This window comes from Mobula hypostoma, chromosome 20, assembly GCF_963921235.1.
Source record: "Mobula hypostoma chromosome 20, sMobHyp1.1, whole genome shotgun sequence".
Taxonomy (NCBI): Eukaryota; Metazoa; Chordata; class Chondrichthyes; order Myliobatiformes; family Myliobatidae; genus Mobula; species Mobula hypostoma.
Genome location: NC_086116.1, coordinates 56,833,087 through 56,851,736, shown reverse-complemented (window position 1 = coordinate 56,851,736; position 18,650 = coordinate 56,833,087). Strand labels below are relative to the sequence as shown.

The 18,650-nt window shown below is 41.1% G+C and overlaps 1 protein-coding gene across 1 annotated transcript in view; it reads left to right on the top strand.

The window, feature by feature from the left end:
- snd1 (staphylococcal nuclease and tudor domain containing 1) overlaps positions 1 to 18,650 on the top strand; it is a 952,477-nt gene that overhangs the window by 45,359 nt on the left and 888,468 nt on the right. The window contains exon 9 of the mRNA XM_063072967.1: positions 4,088 to 4,178. Coding sequence (XP_062929037.1) covers positions 4,088 to 4,178 — 91 coding nt within the window. The remainder of the gene's footprint in view (positions 1 to 4,087; positions 4,179 to 18,650) is intronic.

Below are 18,650 nucleotides of genomic sequence, written 5' to 3'. Positions count from 1 at the left end.
GTATAGGAGTTGGGATGTAGTGTTAAAATCGTACAAGGCATTGGTGAGGCCAAATTTGGAGTATTGTGTACAGTTATGGTCACCAAATTAGAGGAAAGATGTCAACAAAATAGAGAGAGTACAGAGGAAATTTACTAGAATATTACCTGGGTTTCAGCGCCTAAGTTACAGAGAAAGGTTGAACAAGTTAGGTCTTTATTCTTTGGAGCGTAGAAGGTTGGGGGGGACTTGATAGAGGTATTTAAAATTATGAGGGGGATAGATAAAGTTGACGTGAATAGGCTTTTTCCGTTGAGAGTAGGGGAGATTCAAACAAGAGGATATGAGTTGAGAGTTAAGGGGCAAAAGTTTAGGGGTAACATGAGGGGGAACTTCCTTAATCAGAGAGTGGTAGCTGTGTTGTATGAGCTTCCAGTAGAAGTGGTAGAGGCAGATTCGATTTTGTCATTTAAAAAAAAATTGGATAGGTATATGGACAGGAAAGGAATGGAGGATTATGGGCTGAGTGCAAGTAGATGGGACGAGGTGAGAGTAAGCGTTCGGCACGGACTAGAAGGGCCGAGATGGCCTGTTTCCGTGCTGTAATTGTTATATGGTTATGTAGGCAAAGAGATGGCAGGCATAGCAGGGGCCTGTGGTTGCCACTTGGGTTTTGAGAAAGTGGGAGGAGTTGAAGGAGATGTTGAGGGTGAGGACCCATTCTGCCAGGCAGAGTAGGGTGGTGGTGGAGGGGAATTGGTTGGATCTTTTGAGAAAGTAATGGATGGCTTTAAGGCCTCCTTGCTTGGACATCCATGGTGAAAATAAGGCAGTCAGGGTCTGGGAATGTATTTCTTTCTAAGAGACATTTTTGTAGGGTGTCCCTTTAAAGGTCAATATATTTAGAACTCGTGAAATTGTGGATAATAGATCATTATGTATATTAGCTTGACTACTGAGAGAAAACACTATAGATTTTCATTTTGGCATCAGTGAAGCTGGTGGGTTCAGAATGAGTGAGGAAAACAGAACAAGATGATTCAAGAGTGCCCCCACAGAGCAGGATGCATTTAAAGGGAGTGCAGAAACCAGGACCTCAGCAAGTGGGTGTAAAGTGTGAGAACCTGGCAAATGGAAACTGCAAGTCATCTGTTTGAAGATTTCATAATCACTGCCTGGATAATGGAAAGGTTGAATAGTGAATTATTGGAGATGTGCATAAATGAAAGGAGTCAACTGTGTTGCAACTGAATTACCTGAGAGACAAAAAGTAGTAAAGTCTATTGAAGTCAAAGGCTGTAAGGTCGTACAAGTGGTTTTCAGTTTGTATGGAAATTTGACATGTGGAGTTTAATATTCAGCCACATGATATCTACTTTGGCAATATTTGTTAAATAGAGAAAGACTAAAATATGTTGTATTGGGGTATCATTGTATATGCAGTGTAATGTTCGCAGATGAAATGTGGGGTTAGAATGACAGAGGTGTTTTGGTTGGTGAGCTCTGCACATTTTGTTTTCATTATTTGACCAGACACTTACTGGAATTATAAGAATTAAAAGGATTCTCTAATTTGATTCCTTGGATTAAGACTTTACCGTATGAAATGATAGCAACACACATCAAAGTTGCTGGTGAACGCAGCAGGCTAGGCAGCATCTCTAGGAAGAGGTACAGTCGACGTTTCGGGCCGAGACCCTTCGTCAGGACTAACTGAAGGAAGAGCTAGTAAGAGATTTGGAAGTGGGAGGGGGAGATCCAAAATGATAGGAGAAGACAGGAGGGGGAGGGATGGAGCCAAGAGCTGGACAGTTGATTGGCAAAAGTGATATGAGAGGATCATGGGACAGGAGGCCCAAGGAGAAGGGGGAGGGGGGAAAACCCCAGAGGATGGGCAAGGGGTATAGTCAGAGGGACACAGGGGGGAAAAGGAGAGAGAGAGAAAGAATGTGTGTACATAAATAAATAACTGATGGGCTACGAGGGGGAGGTGGGGCATTAGCGGAAGTTAGAGAAGTCAGTATTCATGCCATCAGGTTGAAGGCTACCCAGACAGAATATAGGGTGTTGTTCCTCCAACCTGAGTGTGGCTTCATCTTTACAGTAGAGGAGGTCGTGGATAGACATATCAGAATGGGAATGGGATCTGGAATTAAAATGTGCGGCCACTGGGAGATCCTACTTTCTCTGGCGGACAGAGCGTAGGTGTTCAGCAAGATGATCTATGCCCCCACATCCCATTCCCATTCTGGTATGTCTATCCATGGCCTCCTCTACTGTAAAGATGAAGCCACACTCAGGTAAGACCTCACTTGGAGTACTGTGTGCAGTTTTGGGCTCCTTATTTAAGAAAGGATGTGCTGATGTTGGAGAGGGTTCAGAGAAGATTCACTAGAATGATTCTGGGAATGAGAGGGTTAACATATGAGGAATGTTTGTCCGCTCTTGGACTGTATTCCTTGGAGTTTAGAAGAATGCGGGGGGACCTCATTGAAACATTTTGAATGTTGAAAGGCATGGACAGAGTGGATGTGGCAAAGTTGTTTCCCATGATGGGGGAGACTAGTACGAGAGGGCATGACTTGAGGATTGAAGGGCGCCCAATCAGAACGGAGTTCCAAAGAACATTTTTTGCCAGAGGGTGGTGAATCTGGAATTTGTTGCCATGGGCAGCAGTGGAGGCCAAGTCATTGGGTGTATTTAAGGCAGAGATTGATAGGTATCTGAGTAACCAGGGCATCAAAGGTTATGGTGAGAAGGCAGGGGAGTGGGACTAAATGGGAGAATGGATCAGCTCATGATAAAATGGCAGAGCAGACTTGATGGGCTGAATGGCCAACTTCTCCTTTGTCTTATGGTCTTATGATATCAGAAAGTTGGATGGACTATAACATAAAAAAGCAAAGAATGACCAAACGATAGTGATGAAAAAGATAAAACTAAGATGAAGCTAAGCCAAAAAGAAAAAAAAGTTTCTGTAGAAATTCAGAAAAAGGCAAGTGTTACAAATTGAGTGCGTGTCTTACAGATAATGATTTTTCTTTACTTGCTGTCCCATGTTTACATTTTGAATTGTGGAATTGTGGAGTGTAGTTACAGATGAGTTACAAAGTAGTTTCAAACACAACTGATAATGTTACATCGCAAACACGAGGAAATCTGCAAATGTTGGAAATTCAAGCAACACAGAAAACCACTCAAAAAATGCTGGTGAACGCAGCAGGCCAGGCAGCATCTATAGGAAGAGGTACAGTCGATGTTTCGGCCGAGACCCTTCATCAGGATTAACTGAAAGAAGAGATAGTAAGAGATTTGAAAGGGGGAAGGGGAGATGCGAAATGATAGAAGACAGGAGGGGGAAGGATGGAGCTAAGAGCTGGAAAGTTGATTGGCAAAAGGAATACAAGGCTGGAGAAGGGAGAGGATCATGGGATGGGAAGCCCAGGGAGAAAGAAAGGGGGACTGGAGCCCAAAGGATGGAGAGCAAGCAAGGAGTTATAGTGAGAGGGACAGAGGGAGAAAAAAGAGAGGAAAAAAGGGGGGGGAATAAAAAAAATAAATAAGGGATGGGGTACGAAGGGGACGAGAGGCATTAACGGAAGTATAGAGAAGTCAGTGTTCATGCCATCAGGTTGGAAGCTACCCAGACAGAATATAAGGTGGTGTTCCTCCAACCTTAGTGTGGACAACAACCATATCCTTCATCATCCTTGAAATGAAGATCAGAAGAATTCTGCATATTGAATGAACCATGTGATTGGGCCTTTGCAGACCTTTGAAGAATTCCAAAGATTCAATACTAAATGTGAATGAAATTTTCCCTTTCACACCTCTAAATGATCTATTCCATATTCAAAGACCTCAGGGAGGCCATCTACATCCAGCCTGTCAAGTCCAAAATGAGTGGTGTTTGTTAAAAGTTTTGAATTCATCACTTTTATTACAAATAAGACTCAGTTGAAAACATCTTGTTCACTCAACTGCACCTTTTTCTGGTTTGGGAGAAGTCATTTTTAGCTTTATCCCAAATTATAAGCACTTCGGTTAACTGGCTCATTGTTTCCTAACCTAAATCTTAACACACTTGAATACTTCTTTATGTTGACAGATCTGCCAAAGAGCGCAAACTTCGGATCTGGAAAGATTATGTGGCTCCAACAGCTAATATGGACCAAAAGGACAAGCATTTTGTGGCTAAGGTTGGTTCAAATCAACAGTGGACAGTGGTTAAATGTACAATGTTTTATTTTTTATACATACTATTTGTTCATTTTTAAAATGCATATGTCAACTTCTCTTCACTGATGAACTGGAGAGCTCAAGAGCATAATTTTGTGGAAGTGTTAAGTTTTGAATTTTATTTCCCCTCACATTTTGAGTTGGCTGAGATGTTACTAAACTGTGACCTTTGGATGAGATTAGGAACTCAGTACACTGGGGCTTAACTGCTATAAGTCCCTAAATTGTGTCCATCTTTGAGTTAAAACTTTTTTTTGGGGGGCTTGGCTGTACCAGACATGATTCTGTCCTGTAACCATTTGTTTTAATGGGGAATTCTTTCTAATCCAGAGTAATAAATCAGAGTGAACTCTTCAAAAAATGAAAATCAGGTATATAGCTAGTGGTCAAATATTTAACGTGTTGGAAAGAGTTGATGGGAATGTAGCAAGGATTAAAAGTAAAGAACACTGGTATTAAAATGATTATAAATGGGTGGTTAATGGTCATCATGGTCTTAAGGGTGTTGAGGCTGGTTTCTATACTGTATCTCTCTGACTCTGTCACTGATGTTTGAATCTCATGACCCTCTTATTCGTGACTTTTCAAAGTTCTTTATCTGAAGAGACTCCAGAAATTATTTCCCATAGAATGTTTTCAAGAATTGCCATTTATGAAGATAATCTGCCTCAGAGTGTAAATCAAAATTTCATATTATGGAAACCAAAAGCATTTGATGTTGGGGGGGAGGTATTTCCATACCTTCAATATGGAAATTCTCTAAAGTGTAAAGTTACATTCTAGAGTGCCACCAGGATTATATTTTGCTATAAAATTTAATAAAGGAATGGTAACATATTCCAGCTTGGTGTAGTGTCTGTTTTGGAGACGAATATAGAGGTGGCTTTCTCCTCCACATACAGTGTTTATATTTATGCACATTTAATTTCATATCTGTACTTTCAACTTTTTATATAATTCTTTAGTCTGTATGATTAAGTATTATTTTGTATAGTAGAAAACCGACAGCACAATACAGGCTACAATGCTGTGCCGAACATGTACTTTAGAAATTACTTGGGGCTACCCATAGCCCTCTATAGCTCCATGTAACTATCCAGGAGTCTCTTAAAAGACCTTATTGTATACTTCTCGGTCACCGTTGCCGGCAGCCCATTCCATGCACTCACTACTCTTTGCATTTTTTAAAAAAAAACATCAACAAATTGCCCCTGACATCCTCTGTGTACCTACTTCCAAGCCCCTTAAAACTCTGCCCTCTCGTGTTAGCCATTTCAGCCCTGGGGAGAAAGCCTCTGACTATCCACATGATCAATGCCTCTCATCATCTTATACACCTCTTATCAGGTCACCTCTCATCCTCTGCTGCTTCAAGGAGAAAAGGCCGAATTCATTCAACCTATTCTCATAAGGCATGCTCCCCAATCCAGGCAACATCCTTTTAAATCTCCTCTGCACCCTTTCTACGGTTTCCACATCCTTCCTATGGTTTCCACATCCTTCCTATAGGGAGGTGACCAGAACTGAGCACAGTACTCCAAGTGGGGTCTGACCTGGGTCCTGTACAGCTGTAACGTTACCTCTCGGCTCTTGAACTCAATCCCATGGTCGATGAAGGCCAATGCACTGTATGCCTTCTTAACCACAGAGTCAACCTGTGCAGCAGTTTTGAGTATCCTATGGACACGGACCCAAGATCCGTCTGATTCTCCACACTGCCATTAATACTATATTCTATCATGATATTTGAGCTACTAAAATGAAGCACCTCACACTTATCTGGGTTGAACTCAATCTATCACTTCTCAGCCCAGTTTTGCATCCTATCAATGTCCTTCTGTAACCTCTGACAGCCCTCCACACTATCCACAACACCCCCAACCTTTGTGTCTTATTGCGACAACATGCCTAATTCCTAACACGTGGTAATGTTTATGGCAAATAAAGTTGATCCTTCTATCAGGCAGAGTTTATGGGTTTGGGAGGTGCTTTGGCAAAGTCTTGGCAATTCCTTAAATTTTGGTTTTGGGTAGTTGTTTTTTTTAATGGTGGAAGTGGTAAATGTTTAATGTGCTGGAAGTGGATGCTGTCAGGCTAAGAGAGTTGAGTGTATTCTATTGATATATACCTTGTAGGTGCTGGGTAGGATTTGGGTGTCACTAGGTAAGTCACTCATCAAAGAATACCTAACCCCCGAAGACAGAGATGTCCATGTTCACAATGTTTTTCACATCCTTCAGACTTTTCTAAGTTACTTAGTCAAATGCTCCTACCAGCAGCGACCTGCTAATTTATTATGTTGGTTGAAGGATGTATTAGCTTGGATGTGGGCTAACTCTCCCACTCCTGAAAATTGAAAATCTGCCACAACAGCAACCTCTTACTCAGTGTCAGCAAGACCAAGGAGTTGATTTTTGACTTTGGGAGGAGGAAACCAGAGGTACAAGAGCAAGTCTTCATTGGGAGATCAGAGTTGGAGAGAGTCAGCAACTTTAAATCCCTTGATATCATTTCAGAGGAATTGTCTTGCGCACAGCACATAACTGCAATTACAAAGAAAGCATGGCAGTGCCTCTGCTTCCTTAGAGGTTGCGAAGATTCAGCATGACATGTAAAACTTTGACAAACTTCTACAGATATGCAGTGGAAAGTTTCTTGACTGCCTGTTTCACAGTTTGGTATGGAAATACCAGTGCCCTTGAATAGAAAAACCTACAAAAGGTAGTGGGTATGGCCCAATCCATCACTGGTGAAGCCCTCTGCACCATTGAGCACATCTACCAGGAGTGTTCTCGCAAGAAAGCAGCATCTGTCATCAGGGATCCCCACCACCCAGATCATGCTCTCTTCTCGCTTCTGCTATCAAGAAGTTGTTACAGGAGCCTCAGGACCTACACAACCAGGTTCAGGAAGCATTGTTACCCCTCAACCAGAGGCTCCTGAACCAGCTGGGTTAACTTCACTCAACTTCACTTGTCCCATCACTGAACTATTTCACAAACTATAGTCTCGCTTTCAAGGACTCTTCATCTCGTGTTCTCTGTTTAATGCATTATTTATTTATTATTATTACTTTTATCTTCTCTTTTTGCACAGTTTTGTTGCCTTTTGTTGCTTGTCCATTGTGTTCCGTGCTGTCTTTCATTCTGTTATGGTTATTGGATTTATTGAGAATGCCTGCAAAAAAATGAATCTCGGTTGTTTATAGTGATATACATGTACTTTGATAATAAATTGACTTTGCAAATAGTCAGGTGGTTTTTGCCTCTGAACATATAAATGTTCTTGGTTTATGGCTCAGACTCAAGATGACATTTTAGTCAGATCAGGCACAATCACTTACTGTTATTTCTACAAAATGTGACTTGTGACTAAACTCCCTAGAATTTAAAAAAATGGAGCAGGCCAATTTGTATTTCATAGAAACATAGAAAATAGGTGCAGGAGTAGGCCATTCGGCCCTTCGAGCCTGCACCGCCATTTATTATGATCATGGCTGATCATCCAACTCAGAACCCCGCCCCAGCCTTCCCTCCATACCCCTTGACCCCTGTAGCCACAAGGGCCATATCTAACTCCCTCTTAAACATAGCCAATGAACTGGCCTCAACAGTTTCCTGTGGCAGAGAATTCCACAGATTCACCACTCTCTGTGTGAAGAAGTTTTTCCTAATCTCGGTCCTAAAAGGCTTCCCCTCTATCCTCAAACTGTGACCCCTCGTTCTGGACTTCCCCAACATCGTGAACAATCTTCCTGCATCTAGCCTGTCCAATCCCTTTAGGATTTTATACGTTTCAATCAGATCCCCCCTCAATCTTCTAAATTCCAACGAGTAGAAGCCTAGTTCATCCAGTCTTTCATCATATGAAAGTCCTGCCATCCCAGGAATCAATCTGGTGAACCTTCTTTGTACTCCCTCTATGGCAAAGATGTCTTTCCTCAGATTAGGGGACCAAAACTGCACACAATACTCCAGGTGTGGTCTCACCAAGGCCTTGTACAACTGCAGTAGTACCTCCCTGCTCCTGTACTCGAATCCTCTTGCTATAAATGCCAGCATACCGTTCGCCTTTTTCACCGCCTGCTGTACCTGCATGCCCACTTTCATATCCTTATTTTATAGAGGAGGCAGAAATTCAGCTAAATTCAAGTCTTTGCTATCTGTTTCTCCCCCCCCCCCCACTTATTTCCATTCAGTCTATTCTCTTGCATGTCCAAAACTCCATCCTGATTCCCCTACCACTCATCTACACTTGGGCTGATCTACCAGCATTGGATGTGTGAGGAATTCAGAGAACCTAGTGGATACTTGGTCATGGAGAGAATGTATAAACTCCATGTGCCACCAGGTGTCAGGATGGAACTGCAGTGACGGGAATTGTAAGGCAGCAGTGCCACCTACCGTCCAACTGTGCGACGGCTGATTAAACGAACCAAGAAGATAGCTAAGCAATGCCTCAGCAAGCATGGAATTAACAAAAGTGATTCCTCCCCCACCCCCATCTCTTGTGCCAAACCTGATGCCATCTTTCTCTTAATATCTAAAAATCACTTGATCAATCTTTAATAAGAACTCCCTCCCCCTTTCCTTCCCCTTTCTTTGCTCTGCAGGGAGGGAAGAGGCATAAGGTAGAATTGATGGTGGAAATTTGGCAATGGGAATGTTTGAAGTTTGTGGTGAGTGGTTAGATTTAGTTGTCGATGTTCATTGTTTGGTACTTGTTGCACGATTGCTACTTGACACTGTGCCAGAACAGAATGTTCTCCAGCTCTTACTGTTTGTAGAATAGTCTGATTCCTTAGCTGCAAAGTTGTCACTGGAACTGAACACTGCAGTTATAAATAAAAGCCTGTACTTGGATTTTGATCTAAAATGGAGATGAAAAGAAACTTGTTTAGTCTAGAATTGTGAATCTTTGAATTTCTCTGCCTAGAGGGCTGAGAATATCTCGTGTCTATTCCTGATGAGCCAAGCCAATTTCTTGTTGTATGTGTGTAGTATAAATAAATAAATAAATAAATAATCAAGGCAGTTTTGGTGGAAGAGAGTAGGATGCAGTTGAAGTAGTCATGAGAAGTAAAGCGTCAGGATGAATGGGACTTAAGGCAAGATAGCTTGGGTGGTAGGTGGTTGATGGTAGCGAAGCAGTGGAAGGTTGGCCTGGGAATGGAAGGGAAATAGCAACTGAAGTAGTCTCAAGATTCCAGTTCAGTTATCACCTGTACAGTGAAATACCTGTCAACAACCAATGTGCCCAAGGGTATGCTGGGTCTAGACTGCAGATGTGGCCATATATTCTGGTGCTGAATTAGCATGATTTGCTGTAGAAGTCTGAATCCTTTAGGCTTTGGAAAAAGCCGGGGAGGTTTTATTGGGGAAAAATGGTGGGCGTTACACTGTATTCCAAACTAATGTTGGAGGAATAACCTAATTTGGCGGATAGAAACATAGAAAATAGGTGCAGGAGTAGGCCATTTGGCCCTTCGAGCCTGCACTGCCATTCAGTATGATCATGGCTGATAATAAAGAGCCTTAATTAATATTTAGTAGTGGTTAGCTCGATATCAAGGTCTAAACTGCTGTAGCATTTAAGACTTCAGGGAGCTGGTTATGGGCTGAACTGAGGAGCAGTCAGTAGAATGTAATGATGCATGGGAGATTAGAGTCGGAGAATATGGTTATGCAGTTTAATAGCTGAAAAATATGAGGAGTGGAGGGCCAAGTTGAGAATTTGATAATTCTGATGTAATTTTTCCAGAGCTGGGTGCAGAAAGAAATGAATCTGTGACAGTAAAAACATTTGTAAATGAAGTTTGGGGTGACTAAGTCCACTGCAAGCAGGAACAGCTTTCTTTATGCTTGGGGTGCCCTTGCAGACTCTGAACAGTTTGTTCTGTGAATTTTGACATCTGTGCTTCAATACTGATGATACTATAAAAGGTCAAGTAAAAAATGCAGACAGAAATCATAGCTTTGAGCCAGGAATTGCTTTAGGCAACTACAATTTTACTTTTGGAATCAAGCAGATCCTCTATACTTCATTGCTGACACTAGAGGGTGCTGTTGAACTGAAGGTCCTCTGCTTATTTTAACAAAGCCAACTGCAAAGCTCAACTTATCCCAACCTCCCCTGAAGAATAACTGTTGGCAAAACATTACTCTCAAATGTGATTAGAACCATAGAACACTACAGCACAGAAAAACAGCCCATTCGACCCTTCTAGTCTGTGCTGAAACTTTATTCCACTAGTCCCATTGACCTGCACCCAGTCCATAACGCTCCAGACCTCCTCCATCCATGTATCTATCCAATTTATTCTTAAACCTTAAGGGTGAGCCCGCATTTACTATGTCAGATGGCAGCTCATTCCACACTCCCATCACTCTGAGTGAAGAAGTTCCCCTTAATGTTCCCCCAAACCTTTCCCCTTTCACCCTAAAGCCATGCCCTCTCGTATTTATCTCTCCTAATCTAAGTGGAAAGAGCCTATTCGCATTTACCCTGTCTATACTTCTCATAATTTTGTAAACCTCTATCCTCTCATTCTTCTATGCTCCAACGAATGAAGTCCTAACCTGTTCAATCTTTCCCTGTAATTCAACTCCTGAAGACTGGGCAACATCCTAGTAAATCTTTGCAGTCTTTCAATCTTATTGATATCCTTCCTAAAGTTAGGTGACCAGAACTGCACACAATACTCAAAATTTGGCCTCACCAATGTCCTATACAACCTCACCATAACATCCCAACTCCTATACTCAATACTTTGATTTATGAATGCCAGGATGCCAAAAGCCACCTTGACAACCCTGTCTACCTGTGACACCACTTTCAGGGAATTATGTATCTGAACTCCCAAATACCTTTGCTCCTTCACACTCACATTTACTGTGTATGTCCTACCTTGATTTGTCCTTCCATAATGCAACACCGCACACTTGTCTGCATTAAATTCCATCTGCCATTTTCTGGCCCATTTTTCCAGTTGGTCCAGATCCCTCTGCAAGCTTTGAAAGCCTTCCTTGCTGTCCATAACGCCTCCAATCGTAGTGTCATCAGCAAACTTGCTGATCCAATTTATCACATTATCATCTAGATCATTGATATAGACAACAATGGTCCCAGCACAGATCCCTGAGACACACCACTAGTCACAGGCCTTCAGTCTGAGAAGCAATCATTCACTACCACTCTGTCTTCTCCCACGCAGCCAATTTTGAATCCAGTTTACAACCCCTCCATGGATACCTAGTGTCTGAGTCTTCTGAACTAACCGTCCATGTGGGACCTTGTCAGAGACCTTACTAAAGTCCATGTAGACAACATACACAGCCTTTTTTTCGTCTACTTTCTTGGTAACCTCCTCAAAAAACTACAAGATTCGTTAAACACGATCTACCACGCACAAAGCCATGCTGACTGTCCTTAATCAAGTCTTGGCTGTCCAAATACTTGTATAACCGATCTCTCAGAACATCTTCCAATAATTTGCCTGCTACTGATGTCAGGCTCACCGGCCTGTAATTTCCTGGTTTACTTTTGGAGCCTTTTTTAAATAAAGGAACAACATGAGCTACCCTCCAATCCTCTGTCACCGCACCTGTGGCTAAGGACATTTTAACTATTTCTGCCAGGGCTCCTGCAATTTCTACACTAGTCTCTCTCACAGTCCGAGGAAATATCATGTCAGGCTGGGGGATTTATCTACCTTTATTCACTGTAAGGCAGCGTGCACCTCCTCCTCTTTAATCTCTACACGTTCCATGACACTACTGCTTGTTTCCCTTCCTTCCATATACGCCTCAAATACTATGGCAGAAGCCTATGTTTCCTTAAATCCTATGGCAGAAGCAGAGTATCATGATTTTTGATCACATTGATTATTGCATACTTTTTGACAGTATTGAAAGATTTGTTTGTCTATCAACAATAAAATTGACGCGACTGTATTAATCTCACTAACTCTGAATATGGCCAACTGCATATTGATATCTTGAGTTGGGTTGTGGAGCATGGATGTTTTATCAATTGATACATGGTTGCAACAGGACAGTAAAAGTGTCCTTTAAATGCTAAGGATGCTATTTATTCTGATATTTCTCATTGCCATTTTTTTGTTAGAAGAGGCTGGGTTGTACCCAAGGGAAATTTCATATTTGAACTGGATTCTGGGGTATATGCTTGTGTTTTTCAGTGGGCTTCAATGGGGAGCATTTGAAAATTGGACCACTTACTGATTCTTTCCACTTGATTCATTTTCTCAGCCTACTTATGATGCCAATTATAGATTCTGCAGGTTGAAATCTGGTAACTAGACATAGCTAGGGATCAAGTTCCAGCCTGAATGGTTTTGTACACAATGAATTTTCATTATTAAAGTCAGGGTATTTGCTTTCTTTTTTGAATGTCCTTTGTGCAGCAACAGCTGTAAACTTGTGGGATGGGGTATGAGAGGAAAGAAGGGAGTATGTTGTAAGAGGGAAGAGAATTAAAGTTTTATTTGTACTATTTGGGTGCTTGTGTATTGACAGAACATTTCAGGGTGAACTCACTGAGTAACTGGGCAGAGGAATGGTAAATTGGTTTATAATTTACCAATCGGAGCAAGAAGCCAAGAGTGAAGGAGTAAGGAATCTCGGAGAGAAGTCATTTTTTTTTACACTGCTGGGGGAAAAGAGGCTAGACTGCGCAGGCTCGTGACGTAGAGCGCCAGAGGTTTAAAAGGAGAGGACATGGGTTAAGGGGGAAAGGTTTAAAGGGAACATTAGCGGGGGCTTCTTCACACAGAGACTGGTGGGAGTGTGGAATGAGCAGCTGCCAGATGAAGTGGTAAATGCTGACTCACTTTTAACATTTGAGAAAAACTTGGACAGGTACGTGGATGAGAGGTGTATGGAAGGATATGGTGCTGGTCAGTGGGACTAGGCAGAAAAATAGTTTGGCACAGCCAAGAAGGGCCAAAAGGCCTGTTTCTGTGCTGTGATGTTCTATGGTCCTAATTTTTCAGCCCTCCCTGTGGAAGATTCTGCAAGACCAAGCTAATACACTACCTTGGTGTATTGTAAGAAGTTATCCTCATTTCAATGAGGTGTAGAAATCTTGCCGAGGGAAGGCTAATGGGGCTGTTTAAAGCTTGGCTCAAATTCAAATGCAAAAATTAATGTACATCTAAATGGAAGCCTGTTACCATGTAGGTGGTGGATATGTGTGGAGTCAAATAAAAAGGTGCATGGAATGTTAAGTAGCAAATAACATTTGTGCTGACCAAGTACCTGGAGAATGATCATCTACAAGAGTGCTAGTCATCTAATTGACATTCAAAGGTGAATGACCAAATCCCATGTTTCTTAATTTTCATTGGGTTTGTATCCTGAAACTGCGAACAACATCCTTCATAAGGAGGACTGCAGTGGTTCAGGAAGCTATGCCACCAGTTTTGCAAGGGAAATTTAGTAAGGAAAGAAATGTTGGCCTTGTCAATGATATCCATATCATAGGAATTTAATACAATTATTAAATTCAGTTGTTAAGATTGAGAGCTACATGTAAGACTATAGGCTGCATAATGCAATTGATCAGAATCGTTAATCTAAAAGTGCATAAAAGCTTATGGAAAGAGTTAAGAGCAATGTTCAAGGGCATTCTAGGATGTCCCATTCCCTGGCTCTCTTTACACAGCCATGTAGATTTCAAGTGCATATCTAAGTCCAATTTGAAAGCTGCAGTGGAATTTGTTTCCATCACTTAAGGCATTGAATTCAACATTAATTTCTTGAGCCTTCTGCAAGTTAGCATTATTTCAGCCAGATCTGTCATTTACTGTTTGATTCTTAATAATTTTTACTGCTTTTGTGTTCTCTTAACCTTGTCTGCTCCAAGGAGGCCAACAGTCAATACAAGAGATTAACTGCTGCAACCCTAGGGCCATTCTGGTCGATCATTTCTGCAACTTCTTGCACTTTTTTTTGGAGCGGGGGAAGATAGTATTTCTTTTGTGGCTGACTTTTTAGGAACCTTAATACAACTTTTCTTTTTTTTATTCCTTCCTGATTATAATGACTTGGTTCTTTAATACTGGCTGGCTGGTGGCGTAGTGGTATCAGTGCTGGACTTTGGAGCAAAGGCTTCTGAGTTCGAATCCAGCTGGCTCCCTTGCACGCTTTCCATCTGTGCTGGGTTGAGTGTTGAGCTAGTAAGTCGGCCTCATAAAAATAAGAAAGCCTGCCAAAAAAAACACTGTCATGACAGCGTCTTGATGACTCCACTCGGAGTTAAGGCCTTTCTTCTTCTTCTTTAATGCGCTTCAATTGCCTTCTCACCCTGTACACCTGTCTTCAAAGATTTGTATTTGAAAATCCTGCCTCCCTTCAGTTTTTGAATCAAAATGTTGCATTTAATCTGTTGTTCATTTTGATTTTGAAATGATGACCTTAGTGAAAGTCAAGTTATTAATGTATATTAAGGAAGTGATCATTGACTTCATCTCTGTGCTGGATGGAGTGAAATTGTGGAGTTCTAAGGCATGGAATCAGGCTCTTGTGCCCATCAGGAGTTTTGCATTGCTTTACACAAATTTACCCAGTCCATTTAATGCTGAAATTTAAAAAAAAAATCAGAATTGTATTTATTATTTTGATATATGTCATGAAGTTTGTTTTGTGGCAACAGTATAGTGCAGTGCATAAATCTAAATTACAATAAATACAAAGTTAAATACGTAGTACAAAAAGAGAGCAAATATGGTGGGTTCCTTGCTTGTTCAGAAATCCAGTAGGAGAGGGGAAGAATATATTTCTAAATCATTGAGTATCTTCAGGCTCCTGTACCACTTCTCTGGTAGTAATGAGAAGAAGGCACATCCTGAGTAGTGGAGATCTTTAATGATGGATGTCACCTTTAGAAGGTATCGTTGATGGTGGGCAGGTTGGTGACCATGAGGGAGCTGACTGAGTTGACAATCCTCTGCAGCAGCTTCTGATTCTGTGCAGTGCCCCTCCATACCAGGTGGTGCTGCAACCAGTTAGAATGCTGCCCAAGGTACATCTGTTCAAAAAAAAAACTCGTGTCTTTGGTGACATATTAAATCTCTTCAAACTGCTGTTGTCATTTTAGTTGCATCAGTACGTTGGACATAGGATGAATCTGCAGAGATGTTGATACCCAGGAACTTGAAACTACTCACCCTTTCCACTGCCGACCCCTCTGGGGGTAGGGGGGTGCGGGGCGGGGCAAGAACGGATCTGGGAAGGAGCTGAGAAGCTTGTTAAGCCATTGGGGAGGGCCTGAGGGGTGGGGTATGACTGGACAGGTAAAAGGAGACTATGGAGGTATGCTGTAAAGAAAGCTGTTTGACCAATGAGTAAATGAGAGAAGTTAAAGAATAAAACAAACAGACAACGAATGGAGACACAAGACCGCAGATGCTGAAAATTTGGAACAACACAAAACACTGGAGGAACTCTGGGTCAGGCAGTATCTATGAAGTGTAACAAATAATTGATGTTGTAGGTCGAGGCTCTTTGTCATCAGGCCTTCAATAAAAGAGGGGAAATAGTTTTGATAAAATGTCAGTGGGAGGAGTGGAGCAAGAGTTGCTTGGATAGGTGGATCCTGGTATGGGAAAAGTGGTAGAGTGGGAATGATTCAAGAAACTGAGGTGATATGTGGAAGTGACAAAGGATAGGAAAAAAATGGAAACTAGTTGGGAGGATAGTGGACCATGAGATAAAGGGTAGGGGGTGGAGAGCTAGTGGGAGGACTGTGTGAGTGATGGGGAATTAATGTAGGTGTTGGGAAATGTAGAGCAGGATAATACACCCAGCAGCTTAAGCTGGGCATGTTCTCCATTCCCAGAGTTAAAAACAACAAGCAACCTGAGCAGATATTACAGATGGAGGACTGATGCAGACAGAAATCAAGTTGCTGAAATTGTAAAATTTAATAGGATGCCCCATTTCTAGACAGATGATGTGCTGCTCCTCAAGTTTTTATTGGGCCTCATTGTAAAAAGACAGTATGACACAGACACCTGATGTGTCAGAGTGGGAGTTTGCTAGTTATTGCTGCATTTAATTCAGAATAGTTAATAGTTTAGAAGAATGTAGATATTTGCAGATACTGGAAATCTTAAAGATAGTAATTGCCAAAAATTCCTGTCAAGTTTGAAAGAAAACCATTGTCAAATTTAGTATTCATGGTAGAGTTAAACAGATTGTTTAAAAAGGTGGCAGTCTTTCAGCATGTTGGGTGTTGATGCCAACTCAGTTTGTCTTTTCACAGATCAGCTGAATATTTCCAGAAGTTTCTGGTATCTAATACAGATGTGTGCCTCTGTATTTTATATGCATGACCTGTTGCCTTTCTTTCAAAATAAAGCCTGTCCACAAACCAGATAAATTCATTATATTCCTGTCTCTTTGGTCTTGTAGCTTGTAGGTGTCAAGTTCTTTCCATATTTGAAGTTATCAGGTGACTGTTCTGGTTTTCTCTTATCTACCATATGAGCAATCATATTTTTAGACATTACGTAGGCAATGTTCTTGTTTTTTTTTCCAACAGTTCTCAAACCATTTTTAAATTTTGTAATATATGGACTATAAATTTAGAGCTCTTGATGGTTGTGGTATGTTTTTATGTTGTGGCTTGCCAGGTACATGACTGGGTTATCTCTAATTTTCAAACTGAGTAAGTATCCTTTTGTCCATTCCACAAGGTGTTTTTGATTACAAGATGTGAACGTCATCTTAAATATCCTCTTCTCAGAATGAAAGTGGTATGATAATGAACAAGCTTTATTCTTCCCCCCCCCCCCAAATTTTTGGGCTCCACAGTCTTAAACTGTGAGACCCATAGTTTACATCCATTTTTGACATGAATATGGGAATCTGCTGTTTGTGGTATTAGTTGTAACTTAACCAAAGTACTGTCGTAAATATTGAATTCTAAGATCGCTTCTGGTTGAAAATAACTGGTTCTAATTAAAAGGTCGTTAATGGTTTGTTTCTTCATGGATGATTCCTACTTCATAGTTTATCATTTTCAGTTTCTGTTTCAGGTGTCGAACATTGACAATATTTTGCATTTGTGGAATAGTGTGTTTGCCTGTTTTGTTTCTAGATTCTAATGCTTTATTGTCAGCCGAGTATCACCAAGTCTTTCAGCTGTCCTGCCCTTAAGTGCAGGATGGATTGCATTGCATGAGTGAGAAATTAAAACACCTCATTACACAAGCATTATCCCTTTAGTCTGGAATAGTCTTGAAATGTATTCGTAAGTATTTAAGCCTGAATGAATTATCCCAAATGTGTCATACTACCACAAGGATCTTGGCCTCCTGTTTCTTCAGTAGTTGTAACCAATCCAACACTGTAGTCTTATTAAATAATTTTCAATAAACCTGATCTGGAAGCAGTTGCTGTTGTAGCACTGACAGGATGTTATCTCTATCTTCTTTGTAGTCGGCTGCAGCAGCTTTCTGCTTGAGATGCAGAATTTATTTAACTTTTGCTGATGTGATTGTGTCCTGTGCATATCCCAGAGAGTATCATAAATACCCATATATGATCAATATCATTATAACCTGTGTGTAGGGATAACGTTAACATCTGGGTTATAAAATGCCCAATTCATCGGTTTAATTAGCATTTAACTAATTTACACCTCGGAGACATGATAATACCTGTGGTGTTTTTGAAACATGATTAAAATGAAGCATGTTACAATACAGCTATGCTAAATTTGGGATTATTTTGATTCCTAACTTGAGCAAAGTCAGTAAAATTTCTTCTTGATTCCCACGAGTGTAGTCCCCAGGCCACTTGATCTCACCTCACAGGTTAACCCCCTCATCTCCAGGGAGGAGGCCAGAGCTGCACACGGCATTCCAGCCGTGCTTCAACACTATCCTGTACAGTTGCAGCATAACCTCCCTGCTCATAAATTCATTCCTTGCTGCATCTCTGCTTATTTTTGTGATTAATAAGAACAGATGAATCTTGATGTATTCCACTCATTTGCAATCTCTCTCCATTTTGATTAAGGCCTGGTCTTTGATTCCTCCTAGTAAACTGATTTCATTTTTCCCCATGTTAAACTCTATTGATTAAACTGGTTGATGACTTGAAGAGCTACAGTCCATTTAGTACTCTGCACACCATGTAAATTAATGGATTGGTGCATTCTTTGAAGAATTAGTGCAGTTGTCAGTGCCTTTCTCCTCAATGAGAAGGCTGATTTTAAACCCGATGGACCCTTGAAAACTAATATTTTATGTTGATAATGAACACGGACTGGACTTCACCTTAGTCTTAAAGTGGGCAGCCTTCATTGACCTACCACTGCTAGTGTCAGATTGGAATCACGAGCTTATGTCGAAACCTGTATAAGATCATAAGACATAGGAGCAGAATTGGACCACCTGGCACATCACA